This window comes from Crocuta crocuta, unplaced genomic scaffold (assembly GCF_008692635.1).
Source record: "Crocuta crocuta isolate KB4526 unplaced genomic scaffold, BGI_CrCroc_1.0 scaffold65, whole genome shotgun sequence".
NCBI classification, from domain to species: Eukaryota; Metazoa; Chordata; class Mammalia; order Carnivora; family Hyaenidae; genus Crocuta; species Crocuta crocuta.
The window spans coordinates 346259-368877 of NW_027530683.1; the positions used below are offsets into that span (position 1 = coordinate 346259).

The following is a 22619-nucleotide window of genomic DNA, read 5'->3' on the forward strand; positions in this document are numbered from 1 at the left end:
TGTTTTATAAGAATGCTCTATTTCCTATAATTAATGTTTTCTTTAAGTTTTAACACCTAGAAATGCTCTTACACATTTCTTTTAAAATAGTTTTGAGAGAATACATTGTTCTTAAAGTTTATACCATTTAGTAAAACTCTGTCCCCAGCTTTTTTTTTTTTATGTTTATTTATTATTTATTTTGAAAGACAGAGAGAGCAAGTGCACATGCAAGCAGAGGAAGGGCAGAGAGAAGAGAATCCCAAGCAGGCTCCACACTGACATAGCAGAGCCTGATGCAAGGCTCAAACTCACAAGCCATCAGATCATGGCCTGAGCCAAAATCAAGAGTCGGCTGCTTAACTGACTGAGCCACCCAGGTGCCCCTCTCCCAACTTTTATAATTATACATATTATTCATTTTTACCTCCAAACTTTGTGCTTCTGTTGACTCCTTCTCAAAGTTGGCATCCTCCAAAGATGATTCTAAGCCTTCATACTGAAAGAAAGCAACACTGTAAGGAAAAGATCTATAAATTTTATTTTAAATTTATCTGGACAGGTATGTAAAAAGCAGACAAAATCCACCTCTATGTATATGTTAAATTTACTTCGATTTACTTAGCATTAAGTTCTTCAAATATAACCACTGTAATAGAGACTGGGCGGCTAACACACTGGCTTGAGCAACAAATGAGAGAACTTCACCCTTAAGACTAAGAGAATGGTCCCAAGTCCCTATTCACTTTAGAGAAACTAATTTAAACTAGCCATCAAAATTTTCACTTGCAATTCAAATTACACGACAAATGAAGATTTTTTATTAAATCTTTTAAAGATGCAAAATAAGGAAAATTAAACATACAATATGATAAAATTTGGCAAAATGCACTTATTTCAATGCTTTAAAAAAGTGATTAAATGGAAGAGTAGACTATTTGGACCAATCTTTGCGCTAAGAACAAAAAGATTGTTAAAAAAAAAAAACAACAAAAAACACGAGATATGTCTGAAGGATTTGGAGAGGTAACCAAATAGTGAGAATCTGTGATAGAAAAGAGTATCCTCAGAGAACCAAGTCTAGCATTTCACAATTCCTTCTCCCCACCCAAAAGCAGAGGATGATAGGACAAGAAACTCAGCAGAAATTTTAGTACAAGTGGGGAGCTAATGGGGCACCTGGGTGGCTCAGTCAGTTAAGCTTTGGACTTCGGCTCAGGTCATGATCTCACAGTTCCTGGGTTCGAGCACCACATCAGGCTCTGTGCAAACCGCTCAGAGCCTGGAGCCCACGTTGGATCCTCTGTCTCCCTCTCTCTCTGCCCCTCTCCCACTCCCACTCTGTCTCTCTCTCTCTAAAAATTAAGTAAACATTAAACAAAAAAGAAGTGAGGAGCTGACAGGGCAAAATTGGGAGTTAAGGACCCAATAAATAGGATGAGCCACCAAGCTCAGGTTTTATGATGGGACTCTGTAGTAGGCTGAAGAATGACCTCTCCAAATTCTGTCCTAATTCCCAGAATTTTCAGATATAAGTTAAAGATCTTCAGATGGGGAAAATATACAGGATTATCTTGGTGGACCCAACATAATCCCAAGAGTCCTTATAAGAAGAAGGTAGGAGGATCAAAATTAGGAGAAGAGACAATGGGAAGATGGAAACAGAAACCAGAGCAATATAGCTAACAGCCAAGGAACATGGACAGCCTCTAGAAGGTGCAAGAGGCAAGGAACAGATTCTCTCCTGTTGCCTCCAAAAGGAAGGGAAATCTGCTAATACCTTCATTTTAGTCCTATATTAAGAACGGTTTTAGATTTCTGACCTCCAAGGCTATAAGAGAATAAGCCTGTGTTACTTTATGCTACTAAATTTGTGGTAACATGTTACAGTAGCAATATAAAACTAACACCAAACACATTCGCTACCTTATAAGAAAGTCTAAACCAGAAACAGACCAATCCCTTGAAATGAGGCCAAACTTCCAAATATTTTAATCTGTCATTAAAGTAATCTACGATTTGTGATGTCTCAGCCTAGCTGCCTATGAGAAGCAATAGCAAATCCTCACTAAAGAAACATCATGCACAACTTCAAATTTTTCTCTACAAATAACCTGTCACTGACCAATACAAGATTCAACTAAGACCCAAAAGAAAAAATGAGCAAGAGAAACAGACTCCTGAGGGAGGCAAATGATAGAATTTTCGGTCAGACATTAAACTAAGGAAGGTTAGGATGCCTGGGTGGGGGCGCCTGGGTGGCTTAGTCGGTTAAGCGTCCGACTTTCGCTTAGGTCATGATCTCACGGTTCGTGGGTTTGGGCCCCGCGTCGGGCTCTGTGCTGACTGCCAGCTCAGAGTCTGGAGCATGTTTCAGTCTCTGACTCCCTCTCTCTCTCTGACCCTCCCCTGCTCACGCTGTCTGTCTCTCTCTCTCCTAGAAATAAATAAAACATTAAAAAAAAAATTAAAAAAAAAAAAAAGGATGCCTGGGTGCCTCAGTGTGTTAAGCCTCCAACTTTGGCTCAGGTCATTATCTCACATTCATGGGTTCAAGCCCTGCATCGGGCTCTGTGCTGACAGCTCAGAGCTTGGAGCCTGCTTTGGATTCTGTCACACAATTTACAAAAATTAATTCCAAACAAATCAAAGACCTAAACATAAGAACTAATCCCATAAAACTTTTAGAAGGAAATAAAGGTGCAAATCTTTGTGAGCTGTTTTAAACAATGGTTTCTTAAACACCAAAAAAAGCATAACCACTTTGGCTCAGGTCGTGATCTCATAGTTCATAAGTTCAAGTCCCATGTCAGGCTCTGTACTGACAACTTAGAGCCTGGAATCTGCTTCAGATATTGTGTCTCCCTCTCTCTCTGCCCTCCCCACTCACACTCTGTCTCTCTCTCTCTCTCTCAAAAAAAATAAACATTAAAAAAGTTTTTTAGGAAAAAAAATTCATGCTTCAAAGATACCAAGAAAGTGAAGAGACAACCCACAGAAATGAGAGAAAATACTTGCAAATCACATAGCTAATAACTCACATCTTTAATATACTAAGTTACAACTTGATAATAAAATGAAAAACCAATTCAAAAATAGGCAAAGGAACTGAAGAGACATTTCTCAAGAGAAGATAAATAGTCAAAGAGCACATGAAAAAATAAGTGCTCCTCACAATTAGCCATCAGGGAAATGCAAATTAAAATCACAGTGAGGTATGACTTCATACTCACTAGGATGGCTATAATCAAAAAGACAGTAACAAGTGTTCAGAAAGATGTGGAGAAACTAGAACACTCAAAAATTCCTAGTAGGAATAAAAACTGGTATGGCCACTATGGAAAACAATTTGGCAGTTCCTCAAAAAGTTAAACATAGATCCAGCATTTGCACTCATAGGAATATACCCCAAAGAATTAAAAATATATTTGCATAAAACTTGTACACAAATGTCCATAGCAGCATCACTTATAGTAGCCAAAAAATAGAATAACCCACTGACAAATACATAAAGTGTGGCCAAGAAGAGTACTTGGCCAAAAAAAAAAAAAAAAAAGAAAGAAAGTTAAATACTGATACATACTACAACATGAATGAACCTTGAAAACATAATGTAAGTGAAAAAAGTCAGTCACAAAAGCCTATATATTATATGATTCCATTTATGTGAAACATCCAGAATAGGCGAATCTAATGTTTACTTTTATAATTTTTTTGAGAGAGAGAGAATGAGTGAAGGAGGGGCAGAGAGACAGAGGGAGACAGAATTTGAAGCAGGCACCAAGTTCTGAGCTGTCAGCACAAAGCTTGATACAGGATTCGAACTCCCAAACTATGAGATCATGACCTGAGCCTAAGTAGGACACTTAACTGACTGAGCCACCCAGGCACTCCAGAATAGACAAATCTATACACAACATGAATGAACCTAGAAAACATTTTACTAAGTGAAAAAAAGCCAGACACAAAGAACCACATGTTGTATGATTCCATTTATGTGAAATGGAACACAGAACAGACAAATTTATAGAAAAAAAAAAAAAAGGTATATTCCTTGTCTAGGGCTTGGGAGTAAAGGAAACTGGATGAAGGATAATAACTAAGGGGTACAAGGTTTCTTTGAGGGGTAATACCCCAGGGTTGTACGATCAGATGAGATTGGGCATGTTCAGGGTGGTATGGCCATAGACATGGGCTGTGGGATCAAGTCCCACATTGGGCTCCATGCTTAGTGTTCAGCATGGAGCCTGCTTAGAATTTTCTCTCTCTCCCTCTCTCCTTCTCACCCATTTGCATGCTCTCTCTAAAATTTAAAAAAAAGATGTGTTTTTCATTTTTTTAAAAAAGAAAAAGCTATACTATATTACATATAGTATAACATATAAATATCATGTTATTTATGATGAAGACCTCAACACAAAAATGTAAACAATAATAGAGAATTTTTAAAAGATGTTAATAAAGGAATATACTATAGTCCATGGATAAGAACTCAACATTGTAAAAATGTCAGTCCTCTCCAAATTGATCTATATATTCAATGTAATCCCAATCAAATTCGTAGCAGGCTAAGTGTGTAAACTGATGAAGTGATTTAAAATCTATAGAGAACAGCAAAGTACCAAAATCACCAAGACAATCTTTAAGGACAGACATGGAGGTTTACACTGTCAGCTATCAAGAATTGTACAAAGATACAGATTAAAATAGTATACTGGCACAAGAATTTTAAAAATGACCATCAGAACAGAAGATTTTATAGAAATACTCAGATATATGCAGCACTGGATTTAAGATGACACCACAGAACAAAGGAAAAGATGGTCTTTTCCATAAATGGTACTGGTTAATTCAATATTCATATGAAAAACACTGAATCTTGACTTCCAAATCACAGATGAATTAAAGACTAAGTAAATTTGAGTTAAACTGTTTTCCCCAAAATTTATATGTTGAGGCCTCAGTACCTCATAACGTGACTGTATTTGGAGACAGGCCCTTTAAAGACGTGATTAAGTTAAAATAAGGGCTTAAGGCTAGGCTCTAAAAGAATGAGTACCTGGATGGAAGAAAGACCNGTGAAGGAGAGGAGGCCTAAGAAACCAAACTGCCAAGACTTTGATCTTAGACTTCTAGTCTCCAGAACTGTGAAAAAGTAATTTCTGTTGGGTAAGCCACCTGGTCTGTGAAATTTTGTTACGATGGTCCTAGCAAACTTATACAAAGACTATATGAGAAAAGTAAAACAAAGCTTCTAAAAGTAGCACAGAAGAATTATCTTCATACCCTTGATTAGACAAAAATTCTTAAATAAGAAACAAAAAGCAGTCATCATAAAGACAAAATTAACAAATGAGACTACATTAAAATTAACAACTTCTGCTTACCATTGAAATAAAAAGGCAAACCACACAGTGAAGGAAAATATTTGCAATACATCTACGTAACAAAGTACTCGTGTTCAAAAATAGAAAATATTCTACATATCAAAAAGGAAAAACAGATAACCATAACTTTTCAAATAAGAAAACTAAAAATGGAAAAAAAAAAAAAAAAACACAAACAGGCAACTTCACAAAAGGCAATCCATTGGCCAATAAACGTATGAAAAAGTTGCTTAACCTCATTAGTCAGGGAAATGAAAATGAAACCACAATGAAACATCACTATGCTCTTCCTACAGTGGTTAAAATTAATACAACTGTTAATATGAAAAGCAACTAAACTCTCCACCTTGCAAACAAGGCATTAATAATCTTAAATGTACACAGAAGTATCTGCCCTGAAAAGTGTAGTCTTCAGGCTCTAACATGTACGTTAACATTTTGAAATATGTCTTACCTCTTTCTGAACAAGGCTAAATTTTTCAAGTAGTTTACATTTTTCATCAAGCAGTTTAGAAAGTTCTACAGCCAGCTTGTTCTCTCTTCCTGAAAAAAAATTTCATATTATCATATGTAAATTGTTTTCAGTTTCAAAAATATAAACAATAATGATGAGATCTAGAATAGAAAAAAGAGCTTACCCACATAAAGCCGGCTTCTAACCTGGAAAAAAAATTAACAAAATTACATTAACCAAAATACACACTCAAGTAGATCTAATTTATTTAACTTCTACTATCAATTTAAAAATAACTGGTTTCTGGGATGCCAACGTGGCTCAGTTGGTTAAGTGACTGACTTCTGCTTAAGTCATAATCTCATAGTTCATGAGTTTGAACCCCACATCAGGGTCCGTCTGTGCTGACAGCTCAGAGCTTGGAGCCAGCTTCAGATTCTGTGTCACCCTCTCTCTCTGCCCCTCCAACCCCCATCAAAAATAAACATTTTGGGGGGCACCTGGGTGACTCAGTCGGCTAAGTATCTGACTTTGGTTTCAGCTCAGGTCACGATCTCATGCTTCAGGTCAAGTCATGATCTCAGGCCCCACATTGGGCTCCGTGCTGAGAGTATGGAGCCTGCTTGGGATTCTCTCTCTCTTTCCTTCTCTCTCTGCCCCCTCACTCTCTGTCTTTGTCTCTGTCTCTCTCTCTCTCAAAGATAAGTAAATTTTTTAATGAATAAATAATCATTTCTTTAAGTTAACAAAAACAACTAGTTTCTTATTGCCTTAGTATAAATATACATTAACTGAGAGTGTTCTTTTTCCAATGGGAAAAATACTACATATTAAAATCTCTCTATTGAAGAGTCACATTGTGTATTAGCATATTGAAAGCTCTGAAATAACAACCTTAAAGACAGCAGTTTCATTTCATTTACCCCATAGATATATTTGACCTTAAAACAGGTCCCTTCCTATTTCAGGAAACCCATATAACATCATGTTTTCCAAAATAACACTTTGAGAAATGTTACCGTAGGACCATGGATCTGAACAGACTTCAAAAAATGAAGGAAACATTCCATTTGTAAAGGGATCAGGCTTAGGGAACTTAAATGGGGTCTTAAATCATCTACAGAAGATGTATAGGTATAAAATTAAAAAACAAAAGTTTTAAGGTCAAGGTACTGTGGAATCAGTATTGATGAGAACTAAATTAGTGCACTGAATCATCACATTAAGGAACAATCTCAAAATGTAACAGGAAACTGAAAAAAAATTAACAAACAAAAGATACATGGAAGTCAGAAGGGACAAAAATCTAAAAAATAGTCATAGAAAGAGAAAACAAAATGTAAAATGCAGAAGACAACTCCTAGAATCAAAAAAAGATAAAACAGGGGCACCTGGTGGCTCAGTCAATTCAGGATCCATCTCTTGATTTCAGCTCAGGTCATGACCTCAGGGTCATGGGGACTGAGATATACATCAGGCTCCACACTGAGAGTACAGCCTGCTTAAGATTCTCTCTCTCTCCCAGCACAGCGTGCCTGGGTGGCACAGTCGGTTGAGCAACCTACTCTTGATTTCAGCTCAGGTCATGATCCCAGGGTTGTGGGACAGAGCCATGTATCAGCCTCCATGCTGAGTGTAAAGATTCTCCCTTTCCCTCTGCCCCTTTCTCCTCTTTGCACTCTCTCTAAAATATTTTTTTTTTAATTACAAAAAAAAAGATTCTTTCTGTCTCTCTCTCCCCTCTTCCCCACTTGTGCTTTCTAAAATATTAAATAAATAAATAAACAAGCAAACAAGATCTCATATTTAAAAATTCTAGAGAATTTTTAAAAATGAAAAAATATTCAAACTTAGACACGTTATACTGAAATAAGAATGACAACTTAAAAGATTCTAAAAGCTTTCACAGAGAACAGATCATTTATAAGTAAGAATCACACTGACATTAGACCTTTTAATAAGTAACATGAGATTTAAAAAGATGGAAATAAGGCTTTTAAGGTATTAAAAGGACAGAATTTTGGACCTAGAATGTTTATATCAAACAAATTACCATTCCAAGTGAGGGCTTAATTCAAATATCCTCAAGCACTCAAAATAAAGTCGCAGAAGGTTTGCCATGCAAAGATCTACACTAAAAACAATTTTGCAAGAAGTATTCAAATATGGAAAGAAGTAAATCCAGAAAACCCGCAAGAGATATATCAATTAAGGGTCAAATATCTTGGCAATATTTTTTGTGGTTTGTAAGGGATGGGAACAGAGTAGAAGAGAAGTTAAAAACAAAGAAAAGGAGAACTATATCTGAGTTGGAAGGTCAAAGAAACCAAGGGATGTGAAAGTATGTTAAGGTTCTCATCTTCACTGTAGAAAGATTTACTTACCAATGCAAAAGAATTTAAAAGAACATAAAAAGTGGAATAAACAAACAAAGCTGAAAGAATTAAGTCCAAATACATCAGTAATCATAACATATGTAGACAGACTAAACAGTGAAAAAACAAAGACTGTCATATTAGATATAAAAGAAATTTACAGAGGCACCTGATTGGCTCAATCAGTTAAGCGTCAGACTCTTTATTTTGGCTCAGGTCATGATCTCATGGTTCATGAGTTTGAGCCCTACATCAGGCTCTGCGCTAGCAGCGCAGACTCTGCTTGGGATTCTCTCTCCCTGTCTCTCTCTGCACCCCCCAAAATAAATGAATGAACTTAAAAAAAGAAAGAAAGGAAAACAATGGAAAGTGGACTAAAGACTTGAGGAAGCAGTCTACAGACTAAGCAAATGGCCTTTTAATACATGAAAAGATGTTGAACCACACTGGTAACCCGAGAAATACAAATTACAACCACAATAAGAAAATATATGTACACCCTCAAACATAGCTAAGATTTAAAATTCCATCAGTATCAAGTGTTAGTAAGGATGTGAAAACAACTAAAACATTCATTAATTGCTGGTAAAAGTGTCAACTGGTATGAAGAGCAACTTTGAAAAATAAATTTGCTACATCTATTAAAGCTGAGTACATCTACCTATACTAAGATGCAGCAATTTCTCTCCTAGTTATATAAACAAGACAAATGTATACATATGTTTCTCAAACAGCACATAAAATGTACATAGCAATGGGGCACCTGGGTGGCTCAGTCGGTTAAGCGTCCGACTTCGGCTCAGGTCATGATTTCATGGTTCATGGGTTTGAGCCCCGCGTCGGGCTCTGTGCTGACAGCCAGCTCAGAGCCTGGAGCCTGCTTCCGATTCTGTGTTTCTCTCTCTCTGACCCTCCCTCGCTTACGCTGTCTCTCTCTCTCTCTCTCTCAAAAATAAATAAAACATTAAAAAAAATTTTTTTTAAATGTACATAGCAACACTTTCTATAGTAGCCAAAAACTGGAAACAACCCAAATATCCATCAACAACAGAATGTTAAATAAAATGTGTCATTTTCATAATCAATCAAACTAAGGAGGGCATCAAGAATATATAAATTACTCACAGAAAAATGGCTAAAGACCTAAATAATTATTTCCAAAAAGAACAAACACATATGGCCAATAAATTTATTAAGAGATTTCAATCTTGTTAGTGATGAAGAAATTAAAATCAAGACTATGATAAGACTCTATTTTATACCCACTCAAAATGGCAATAATAAAGAATGTCAACAATAACAAGTGTTGGAGGAGAAAGAGAACAAGTAGATCTCTAGGAGCTCTTCTGTATTGCTTGTGTGAGTGTAAATTGGTATAGACAATTTGGAAAAGAATTTGTCATTATCTTTTAAAAGTAGAATCTCCACATACCCTATAACCCAGTAATCTCACATTAAGTATACTCCCAAGAAAAACTTACAAATACACTACAGGAGACATGTATAAGAATATACGCTAGCACTATTTATAACAGAAAAAAACCTGGAAATAACTCAAATACCCAAAACCATAAAATCTACATATAAACTGTAGCATATACTTACAATGTAATATTCTAAGGCAATCAAAATGGAAAAAATCATAGCCCCATCCAAAAATATGGATAAGTCTTAGCAATAGAGGATGGACTAAAAAAGTTCCAAAATATGACTTATGGCATGATACCAATGCCATAATAAAATTATATATTATACTTCTGAGAAATATATGTAGATATGACCAAAAAAAAAAAAAAAAAGTAAGGCATGGGAATAATAAACACAGGATCCAGAACAGGGTTACCTCTAGCACAAGGAGAAAAGGGGATGAAATGAGGGAAGATCACCTAAATGTAAGTGACAGTCCATGTTTCTGGTTTCAGGTTGAATGGTAAATTCACAAATGCTTAGTATGTTGTTAACAATAAACACAGATCTATAGGGCACCTGGGTGGCTTAGTCGGTTAAGCGTCCGACTTTCGCTTAGGTCATGATCTCGCGGTTCGTGGGTTCGGGCCCCGCATCGGGCTCTGTGCTGACTGCCAGCTCAGAGCCTGGAGCCTGTTTCAGTCTGTGACTCCCTCTCTCTCTGACCCTCCCCTGCTCACGCTGTCTCTCTCTCTCTCTCCTTGAAATAAAAAACATTAAAAAAAAATCTAACAATAAACACAGATCTAAATAAATAAATAAATCAGAAAGAAAGGTAGAGTATTAGGGTAGAATACTACAAAGAAAGTCTTAAAAATTTTTACACTTAGAGGGGCGCCTGGGTGGCTTAGTCAGTTAGGCATCCGACTTTCGTTTAGGTCATGATCTCGCGGTTCGTGGGTTCGAGCCCCACGTCGGGCTCTGTGCTGACTGCCAGCTCGGAGCCTGGAGCCTGTTTCAGAGTCTGTGACTCCCTCTCTCTCTGACCCTCCCCTGCTCACGCTCTCTCTCTCTCTCTCTCTCTCCTAGAAATAAATAAAAAATATTAAAAAAAAAATTTTTTACACTTAGAAAAATTCCTCTAAAATCCATATTCAGTTTCTAGTAGCTACACATCAACATGAGGAATACACGTAACAATAAGCTAACGTGCTTCCTTAAAATAAAAGATGTTTCTTTTTTTATTTTCTTTAATGTTTACTTCTTGTTGAAGGAGAGACAGAGCATGAGTGGGTGAGCAGCAGAGAAAGAGGGAGACACAGAATCAGAAGCAGGCTGCAGGCTCTGAGCTGCCAGCACAGAGCCTGACACAGGCTCAAACCCATGAACCACAAAATCATGACCTGAGCTGAAATTGGACAATTAACCAACAGACCCACCCAGGTGCCCCAAAAGATGTTTCTTATATTAATTGCTCAACCTGAAGGCAGATGAATATTCTCTTAATATTGGTTACTTACCGATCGAAAACTTCTCCACAAAAATAAGAGAACAGCAAAAACTCCAACACCACCTGCACATATTACCATTTCCCATGGGAAACCATAAGGATTAGGGCCTGGTCTCATATCTTCGGGCAATGCTGCCACAACCTTGAAGAATAAGAAAATTAACTTCTTAAAAAGGCACATATGTTTGATTTAAAAAAAATGTTGATTACAAACTGCTTGCTATACATGGAATGTTTGTAGCCCCACAAAATTCATATGTTGCAACCAAATCCCCAGTGTGATGGTTATTTGGAAGTGAGGCTTAGGGGTGGTGATTAGGTCATGAGAATGGGACCCTCATGAATGGAATTAGTGCCTTTATAAAAAAGGCCACAGAGAATTCTCTTGACCTTTCCACCATGTGAGGTTATAAGAAGAATGAATCAGGAAGTATATCCTCACCAGACCCAGGATCTGCTGCTCCTTCACCTTGGCCTTCTCAGCTTCCAGAACTGAGAACAATGTTACTTTTTACTAGCCACCCAGTCTGTGGTATTTTTATTATAGCAGCCCACACAAACCAAGACACAAACATAAGTACAAGTTTATGTGTAAACACTATTAACACCCTTTTCATGAAGTAAGCTGCCAGACTACCAAACAGAAGGTATCACATGTACTTTTCTGGCAATGTTCAATCATCAAGTGATGAAAAATAGCAGCATGGTGAAAATCAGTGATTTCCAAACTGGAGTTCTACGGAGATGCCTCAGAGCTTCTGAGAGTAAAAAGAGAGAAGGCCAAAGAAAGAATCTGAGTTCGGTGCTCTTACCCTGCTATCAAATAGCTTTTATGTATAGAATATACTGGGTTCCATTTAAGATTTCCCCACGGTCTGGGCGGGGGAGGGGAGGGGAGAACTGTAGCTTAGGAAAAAAAAAGTCTGAAAACAATGATGAAGCTTTGGGTTTAGAATCTGAATGCCTCTATCTACCCTACTTCTGGGGCTCCATTCTCTTATCTTTCATGGGAATAACGCTGTTTGAACATACATGGCAGGTATTCAGTAAAGGCAACTATTTCTATCAATCCTCCTTCAAAGACCATGATCTTGTAACCATGGCCTTTCCATACTACTTCTCTCCCTAGCAGGTCTTCAGCACAAAACAGCCTAAGGCTTTTACAATTCCTCCTATATTTCATCTTTCTCTGGGTCAGCTCATTATTCATCCTCACCCAATGGGGTTATTCTTTTCTTTGTTACCAGGCCCTAGACATTAGTCAATCACAGAAAGGAGAATAGTAGGGGGGAAAAGAAAAATATCTTTTTCAGAAAAAAACTAAAGTCTAATCAGGTCTGATTCTTTCCACGGTTCAATCCAAAGTCCATATGACAAATCTTTACTTTCTAGGACCTTCCTACCTAGAAAAACACCCTTAAATGTCTATTCTCATTTCCCAGATGTATTTTATAACTCTGACTCATAAAAGTACTCCTTCCAAACTGCTGTCTATACTTCATTAACCTGTATTAAATAAACCTGATTATACCTTTTCTAATAAAGATAACCCTTTAATCTCTCCCTCTCCCTACATTACCCTAGTTACCAGCTCACAAGAAATGTGTTAGCATTTTTTTTAACTCCATCAAAGAAAAGCCCAAGACCAGATATATTCACTAGTGAATTTTACCAAAAGTTTACAAAAGAATTAATGCCAATCATTCTCAGACTCTTCCAAAAAACAAAAGAGGAGGGAACTCTTCCTAATTCATTCTATGAGGGCAGTATTAACTTGGTATGACAGCCAAACTAACATATCACAGGAGAAGAAAAACACAACATCAATATATGACATAAATGCAAGTTTTCAACCAAATATTAGCAAACCAAATCTAGGACCATAAAGAATGAATTATACACCATGACCAAGTGGAATTTATACCAGAAAACAAGGTTGGTTCAACACATAAAAATAAATCAACATTATATACCATATTAGTCGAAAAAGAAAAATCTCAATAGACACAGAAAAGATATTCAACAAAACGCAACATCTTTTATGATCAAAACATTCAACAAACTAGGACTGAAGGGAACTTTCTCAACCTAATAAGGGACATTTATGAAAAACCAACAGCCAACATCTTACTTAATGGTGAAAAATTGAAAGCTTTCACCTTAAAATCTGTAACAAGGAAGATGCCTAGCTGGCTCAGTCAGAAAAGTATGTGACTTTTGATCTCAAAGTCGTAAGTTCGAGCCCCACTCTTGGTACAGGGATTATTTGAATACGTAAATTTTAAAAGCAAAAGAAAAATAAAATCAAGAATGAGATATGGATATCCACTCTCTCCATATTCATGCAATATTGTACTGGAGGTTCTGGCCAAGGCAATTAAACAAGAAAAAAAAAAAAACCAAAGACATTTATACTGGTAAGGAAAAACTAAAACTGTCCCCATTTGAAGATGGCATAATTTTACATAAAATCCTAAATAATCTTAAAATTCTAAAATAAGAATTCTAAATAAGAAACTATTAGAGCTAATACACAAGTTCAGCAACATTGTAGGATACAAAATCAATACAGAAAAATCAACCCTATTTTCTATACAATAGCAGTAAACAATCTGAAAACGAAATTAAAAAACATTTCCATTTACAATAGCATCAAAAAGAATAAGAGACTTAGGAATAACTTTAACAAAGTAAGTGCAAACCTTATCCTCTGAAAACTACAAAACACTGTTGAAAGAAATTTAAGTTCTAAATGAACAGAAAGACATCCTATGTTTCAAATTAGAAGACTTAATATTGTCCTTATGGAAAGAGTCCCCAAATTGATCTACAAAATCAATGCAATCCCTATCAATAGTCCAACTGTCTCTTTTGCAAAAAATGGACAGACTGATCCTAAAGTTTATAGAGAAATGCAAGGTATATATCAGTTCCTTCTCTATAGCTATATAGCCATAGATAGACAAACAGACAAGAAAAAAGAAAAGAAAAGAAAACAATGTTGCAGTACTCATACTTCCCTATTGCAAAATTTGCTATAAGCTATCACAATCAAGACAGTTTAGCAACAGCCTAAGAATAGACATATGAACAATGGGATAGAAATGAGTATTCAGAAATAAATTTATGGTCAATTGATTTTCAACAGCAGTAGCAAAATATATCAGTGAAGAAAGAATAGGCTTTTCAACAAATGTTACTGGGACAAGTGGATCTCATACCATAATTTGAAATGGGTCATAGACCCTAATGTAAGAGTTAAAACTCTTAGAAGGAATCATAGTTGTAAATCTTTGTGATCTTATTTTATTTTTTTTTTTGGAAGTTTATATATTTATTTCAAAAGAGACAGAGAGAGAGAAAACAAGGGGAGGGGAAGGGAGACAGAGAGAGAGGGAGGGAGAGAATCACAAGCGGGCTCTATGCTGTGGACTGCAAAGCCTGACGCAGGGCTCGAACCCTCATCATGACATGGGCCTAAATCAAGAGTCAGAGGCTTAACCAAATAAGCCACCCAGACTCCCTATAACCTCATTTTAAGCAATTGTTTCTTAGATATGACACCAAAAGCACAAACAACCAAAGAAAAAAATAAATTAGTTTTCATCAAAATTTAAAATCTTTGTGCATCAGGGCTGGGTGGCTCAGCTGGTTAAGCAGCCGACTTCAACTCAGGTTAATGATCCCACAGTTTGTGAGTTCCAGCCCTGCATCAGGCTCTGTGCTGACAGCTTGGAACCTAGAGCCTTCTTTGGATTCTGTGTCTCCCTCTCTCTCTGCTCCTCCCCCAATTCGTGCTCTGTCTCTCTCTCTCTCTTTCTAAAAAAAAAAAAATAAACATTAAAAAACAATTTTTAATCTTTGTGCTACAAAACTTTTTTTAAAGTGTATTAATTTATATTGAGAGAGAGAGTACACAAGCAATAGAGGGGCAGAGAAAGGAGAGAAAGACAATCTGAAGTGGAGCTCAAACTCAAAGCTGTGAGATCATGACCTGAGCCAAAATCAAGAGTTAGAACTTAACCAAATGTGCCACTAGGCACCCTAGATCTTCATGCTTCAAAGGTCACCATCAAGACAGTGAAAAACCACCCACACTGGGAAAAAATATTTGCAAATCATGTATGTGATAAGAGTCCAGTATCCTGAATATATAAAAGAACTCTTGTGACTTCAACAATAAAAAGATAAATAACCCGACTTTTTTTAAATGGCAAAAAGAAAGGAATAGATATTTCTCCAAGGAAGATACACAAACGGTGAATAAGTATATATACAGATGCTCAACATCATTAAAATTAGGGGAATGGAAATGCAAACCACAATGAGATACCACTTTACACTCACTAAGATGGCTAAAAAGAAAAAAAAAGTATTGGAGAGGATGTAGAAAAATTAGAAAATTGCTGGTGGGGATGTAAAGTGGTACAGCATCTGTGGAAAACAAAAACTTAAACATGTGGTAAATATGACCCAGTAATTCCACTCCTAGGTATATACCCACAAGAACAGAAAACATTCACAAAAAAACTTATATACAAATGTCCACAGCAGTATTATTCATAATAGTCAAAAAAGTGAAAACAACCCAAATGTCCATTAACTATATGGATATTCAAAATGTGGCATATCCATACAATGGAATATTTATTAGCCATAAAAAGGAATGAAGTACTATTACTTGCTACAACATGGATGAAAGCATGCTAAGTAAAAGAAGTCATAAAGGCCACATATTACAGGATTCCATTTACATGAAATGTCCAGAATTGTCAAATTCATAGAGACAAAAAGTAGATTAGTGGTTGTCAAGTGATGGAGAGAGGGGAAAATTGGGAATGACTGCTAATAAGTACAGGGGTTCTTTTTGGGTTGATGGAAAAATTCTGGAATTGTGGTGACGGCTGCACAACACAGTGAATATACAAAAAAATTATCACTGGACACTCTAAAAGACGGAATCTTACATGAATTATAGTTCAAAAAAATCATTTTTTAACTAAAAAAATAAAATAAAAAGCAGAACGGTGTTGTGCCATCCTAGCCCCCAGGCCCACGTGGTAAGCATAGAGGCTTTTAGCAAAGAAATCATCCAGGTGAAAATATGTTCACAGAAGAAAAAATTCTACAAGAATTCTGCAATTCCCCATGTGTCTCTCCATTCACAGTCCTAATAAAAACTAAGTTTTGATTACTGTTGTTTTTAGTGAAGAAAAGGAAACATGTACAACCTGAAATCATCACTCATGCCACAATATGCTTCTCTTCCTATAAACCCCTCTCTGTGAATGAATAAGCTACCATAGCCAGAAACCTAGGAGTCATTCTAGATGCCTTCTCTCTCTCTCATTCTTCACATCCAATCGACAAAATCCTACCCATTATGGCTCTTAGCTACTAAATATTTTCCCCATTCAATATTCTCTTCTTTATCACTATTTGACTACTCTGTCATCTCTTCCCTACACCCTGTTTCTAGTTTTGTTTTCCTTACATCTCATCTATACACTATTATTAGGAAGCTCTATTTAAACCGAAAGTCTAGCCATTGACTAGAACCTACTTATGTCTCCAGCAAACATCACTGCACACCATTCCAAGCCCAATTTGTTCTAGTAAAACTGTGAGTTCCCCGCACACACGATGCTGTTTCATGCCTCTTCTGCTTAAGCTACTTGGTTGGCCTGGAAAGGCTTTCCTAAACACTCAAGAAAATACAATCTCTCCCACCCTTCAATTTCCCTAGCACTTTCTGTGCATGCTTTGATAAGCATTTCACTGGTTTCTACGTTGTACTATTTTTAATTTTTAAAATGTTTATTTTTGTGAGAGAGAGAGAGAGAGAGAGAGCATGCGTGGGAGGAGGACAGAAAGAGAGGGAGACACAGCAGCCAAAGCAGGCTCCAGCCACTGAGTTCCAGAGCCCAACGCAGGGCTCGAGCTCATGAACCGGATCGCGATCTGAGGCAAAGTCAGTTGCTCAAAAGACTGAGCCACCCAGTTGCCCCTACGTTGTACTGTTTTTGTCTTCTCTCCCTTAACAGACAGCATGAACCAGAGGCCCAAACTCAGTCCGTTCCGATTCTCCACAGAACTGTCATACACACACACACACACATACATACACACACCCCACCACACACACACACACACACAATCACTATACACACTATAACTGAATGAATGAATACCATAACAATACTTTTTAATTTAGGTTAACAAGAAACCAATAATCATAACTGGTCCAATACTTTAAAAAACTTGTTTAATGCAAACAGTCTAAAACACAGGAACAGAAGTGCCCCTAAACATGTCACCAAAGACACTTGAGAAAAATCTATGCAACCTGATTATAAACTGACCTTAAAAAATATAGAAATTTTGAGCACTGGGAGTTCAATATCTCCAAATTTTACATTAGCACGACGTTTTATACTAAAAGCACACAAAAAGAAACGAAGAACAATCTCACGGTAAAGTATCTCAGAAGAGCATTCTTTAGTAAAAGAAAACGCAGGATTACAATCTCAACTCCCCATCCAGGCTGAGGTGTCCTTTCAAGACAACCAGAAGTTTCATCACTAAAAGGAATTCATTTCGGAGGATCAGTCCTCAAGTTTCTCACAGTCGGGAGAACCACGTGTCACTGATCCATGTTCAAAATAAATAACATGACAGAAAAGGAAATCGTTTTAGGAATCCGAAAACATTAAACACACCTTTGCAAAATCCTGCCAGGCAAATGCTCTCTTCACCTTCCTGATCTCCTGGCCCCTTTCCACCACATAAAAACCCACCTAAGCTGCCTACGAACCAGCCTCGGACACAGGCCGAAGCCCGACAGCAGGTGAGGACTGGCTTCAGGACCCTAGCCACCTCCGCTCAGACCTCCAAGCTTCCTTCCCCAGGAGGCTCCTGCGACCCCTGGGCCAAGTAACACTGATCGTGCCAGGACTCACCCTGCGTAGCTTTTCCAGGACCAGCCCCAAGACCGACTGAGGGGCAGTCCCGAGACCCTCCATGGCGCCAAGGCTGCCTCAGCAGTAGCGGCCACAGCCAGGGCCTGGCAGAGCCACACACAACAAGCGGCAGAGAACACACAGCTTTCGGTCCGGAACCCAAACCTGCACCCAGCAACAGGAACACACCACTGCGGAGCCGGCTGAGGGGGGTTGATAGAGGGAAAGAGGCCGACAGGCCTCAAGTGTGCAACGCTCTCCAACCGAGGCGCCTCACCCCTCGTTATACTCTATATCCCGAAGATCCGAAGGTCCATACCCATCTCGCAGGCGCCTGCGACTAGCCCTCTCCTCACCGCCCACCCCTCGATTTGGTTTCGGCCAGGCCGAGGCGGGGAGGCGGGGACGCCGGGATGCGGTAAGTTTCCCCTCCATCTTCGCGCGAGGTTCGTAGACGTGTCCTTGCCTTTCGTTCTTAAAGGGGCCGGCGCTCTACCTGGCCAAGCCGACGACCCTTGGAAGTTGAGGATCTCGAGGCGGATGCAGTGGAATTTGGCTTCAGGCTCTGCGTTGTAGTGTGGGCCGCTAGCCCAGAAGACTACGGCTACGGCTCAGGACTCCCGACATCTAGCCGCAGTAGCGGCGAGGAGATCCCTAGGCGTGAAACTCCAAGGGGTGAGCGCGGCGCGACCACTCGACCCAAGGGCGGAGGCCAGGTCAAGCACCAGCCCCCAGCGCTTTCCTCTCCCAGTGCGTCAAGAGCCTGTCAGCACCCCCACTGAAGCCCTGGCAGCACCGTACCCCGGGGGACGCTGCCGGCCCAAGGAAACCGGCCACAGCCTTCATTCCAGTCAGAAAATGGCTTGCAGGGCCGGTGCCTGTGCGTCCTGCCAACCGCGTACGGACTTTGGACTTTGGACGGGAAGGCGTCTCGGGGCAGCTGTGATTCGAGCAGAGTTTAACCTCTCCCATGCTAGAGAACATCCACTGCCCAAAGGAGGTTCGAGCGGTTTAAGCATTTCTACCTAAGTTACCTGGGCATTTGCTAGGCAGAACTATCCTTAAATTCTATGAGCCCCTCGTTACCCAAACGCTAAAACAGACCCCTGTGGACCTTGGCTGGGCGACTGCTGTTCTCTGAGAAGGGGAGCTAAAAGTAGCACCTTGCCTTCTAAATTTAGGACCTATTTTTAGGTCTGTTGAATAAAGTACAGAGGGCTGGATGCGTTCGTGTGAGACTTTTAGCTGACATAGGTGTAGAGGATAACCCCTGAGTCTTTCTTGCCAGCAATAATAATCCTCAACAAGCTCGGCTTTCTACAAGTTCTTAGGAAAGCAACAAAAAAGAGCAGATACTTCTTCCTAAACAGATCACTCGAGAGAACTCAATAGTTGAACAAAATCCTAAATCCTTAGGAAATTTCCTTAATGTAAGCTGGCAGCAACAAATGAGCCAAAAAGAATTTAAAAAAAAAAAAAAGAAAGAAAGAAAGAAAATGTCCCAAGTTCACAGCAAATGATTTGAGGGCCAAAATGGGGCCTAGTTTTTTGGAACTTGAAGTGCTCTCTTTTGCCACATCAGCCTAAGGAGTTTCAGGAACTAAACTATCGGTATCAGAAAGTAGCAGAAATTGCTTAATAATTCTCCATTTTTAAGATATTACACAACCTTCATATATGTTGGTCAGTGTGTATTGAAATTAAATTATGTTAATAGCTTATTAAAGTCAAACAGAAGCATAACCAAAAGTTTATACTTAAAATTTCAGAGAATCTTAGAACAATGCATGCCTCAATTAGAGCCTTGTATTACTTGACAAAAATTCTTTAATGTCTGAACATTTTCAGAAAACTCAAATCATTTTCAGTTTTCAGGACTTATTTATAACCTAAAATATTTTTTTAACTCTTTTGCCCACCCCTAAGGCAGTGCCCTTTTCCAATTTTTCAATAATTACCATTCCAAACACGAAGAACATAGATTAGGGACAAAAGAATAAATGAAATTTTTGAAAACTCTAAAATATTCCCCTATAGCAAAAAAACAGTAAAACTTAAAACTCAGTGCCAAATTCAAACCTAATTTCTCTTTTGTATAGTTAATAGTTATATATAAACTTACCTCGTCCTCTAGATCTTTCAATTCCATTTTTCACAAAGTTCATGTTAAAATAACATGTAAATAAAGTTTTACAAAATTCCCCATATCCTTGAGAAAGATTTCAGAATCTAATACATCCTGCACTCTCCTGTTTCATACTGACTGATCCTGTTTTGACACTTGTGTGGTAAAGGGGTGCTGTAGGTGGAGTTGTGACTACCAACCTATAATCCAATTTCATGGACATCACTCCTGATTACGGTTTTTTTCTTAAACATCGTATGTATTAGTACCTCTTAAAAAATCTACAATTGAAAAGAGATATCCTGAATTTGATAACTGATAAAATTTAAATTGAATGTTTTATTCTATAGTCTATTCATATAGAATATACGGCTTTTGCTATGTAAAAGATACTCAAAGACGTTCTCAGGAAGACATGGGGTTTTGCTGCCTTATCTAGGCCTGCTTTAAAGGAAATGGAGAACAAATGCTCCTATGTTAGTGACAGCTGCTAGGAACCATCCAAGAACACTGGAAACATGCTAACCAATAAACCTTGTCCACAATCTAGAAACTGATTTCCCCTATGAAGGGCCCTGTTGCTAAGCTGTAAGCAATAGTTAACGCCCATTTAGTTAAACAGGCAATGTCATAGGCTATAGGATCTAGTCCTTTGGAAGAAAACCAAACATGCTGAGCCACGCTTTCATTCTCTGTACTACTAGTGATGTAAGAGTTGTTCTCAGAGCATATTGAATCAGGAGTTACCTGTTGAACAAGAGCTAGGTAATTTCCATTTTTTATTCCACATATAAATGAAACATTTAGTTAGGATAGATAAATGTTAGAATGTAAAGAGCCTCCTCAATTAAAAAATAAAGTAGATACAAAGTGGTATTAATTCCTATTACTTGAACAATTCAAAGAAAGTATATGTGAACAAAATCAAACTGAAATTACTAGCAAATAGAAACAATTACCTGAAACATTTAGACAAAACAAAAGGAAACCCTTTCACTTAAATTTAACTGGAAAATTGCTCAAATTTTCCATTTACTTGCAGCATTTCAAAACTATATTATGGGAACCTAGTAGATGCACTGAGATAGTTAGAATTCTAGACCTGGCAGGAAGTCTTCAGCGCACTTGGTCTAAACATTATGAACTTAAAGCCCTATAAAGGCCAAACAGGTGAAATAAATGCAGGAAAATGAAGAATTCATGCGTATTCAATGCAAGTACTATTCTCGTTGAGTTTTTTTGGCCATGTGAAAATGGGAGACTATAAATTACAGCCTTCTGTTTTTTTCTACGTTTTTAGGAGAACCCAGAAATTCAGATTTTTGTATGAACTCTCCTTTTAAATGTTGCCAACTAGTTGATAATTTTTTAAACAATGCACAAGTCAGTTTTAACCAGCAGACTGTCATCTAGTCTCAGCTTCTGACACTAGAGTTTTAAATTTGAGATTGCCCTACAGAATAAGTGACTTTCCAAGGTTATGAGATAATTTAAAAAAAAAATTTTTAATGTTTATTTATTTTTGAGGGGAAGAGAGAGAGAGAAACAGAGTGTGAGTGGGACAGGGGCAGAGAGAGAGAGACACACACAGAACCCAAAGCAGACTCCAGGCTCTGAGCTGTCAGCACAGAGCCCAGTGAGGGACTCGAACTCCCAGACCACTAGTCTGAGCCTCCCAGACACCCCTATTATGACTTTTTATAATCATCATTAATAATTAGTTTTTCTTTTCTCCTATGATGGAGCAGATTTCTAAGTGTTTAATCAACATCTTTAAGACCAAATCACACAGAGTAAATTAATCACTTCTCTGGGCTTATTTACCAAGTAATCAACTCTCTGGAACTTAGCAAAGAAATAAAGTGAAGAGAAAGCCTCTGAAAGCAAAAGGATATGTTATTAAGCCCAGTTTTCACTAAGAATCTTATCACAGTCACCACCATCTACCTGGTCACCCAAGCTAGAAACCTGGTAAGTTATCCTCACTTTTCCATTTTCCTCTTTGTGCTACATTCAATCAATCATTAAATCCAGTGAATTCTATCTATAAAAGATCTATCTAGTTTGCCTTTCCAATCATATTAACAACCACCATCAGATATTAGATCAAAAGTTTAGAAAGGTGGCTAGTGGGCCAAACTCATCCAAAGAACGTTTTGTCTGACCTGTATGGTATTTCTTTTTATTTGTTTGTTTGTTTTAAAGTGTATTTATTTATTTTTGATAGAGCAGAGAGGAGGGTCAGAGAAACAGGGAGAGAATCCAGGTGACCCCTATTATTTCTTTTTAAAACTTTTTTTTAATGTTTTTTTATTTATTTCTTGGAGAGAGAGAGAGCGTGAGCAGGGGAGGGTCAGAGAGAGAGGGAGTCACAGACTCCAAAACAGGCTCCAGGCTCTGAGCTGGCAGTCAGCACAGAGCCT

The 22619-nt window shown here is 37.9% G+C and overlaps 1 protein-coding gene across 5 annotated transcripts in view; it reads right to left on the bottom strand.

Annotated features, from left to right (window-relative positions):
- The window catches only part of MIA2 (MIA SH3 domain ER export factor 2), a 114096-nt gene that overhangs the window by 58352 nt on the left and 33125 nt on the right, over window positions 1-22619 (bottom strand). For 2 of the 5 annotated variants that reach the window (XM_077769189.1, XM_077769187.1), the window contains exons 1-5: window positions 18072-18211; window positions 11123-11254; window positions 6005-6026; window positions 5821-5909; window positions 407-478 (exon numbers count right to left, since the gene is read on the bottom strand). In XM_077769189.1, coding sequence (XP_077625315.1) covers window positions 407-478; window positions 5821-5909; window positions 6005-6026; window positions 11123-11254; window positions 18072-18134 — 378 coding nt within the window. In that variant the 5' untranslated portion in view covers window positions 18135-18211. Of the gene's footprint in view, window positions 1-406; window positions 479-5820; window positions 5910-6004; window positions 6027-11122; window positions 11255-18071; window positions 18212-20193; window positions 20326-22619 lie in introns of those variants that run through there. The other 3 variants (XM_077769190.1, XM_077769188.1, XM_077769186.1) reach the window with 3 other exon arrangements.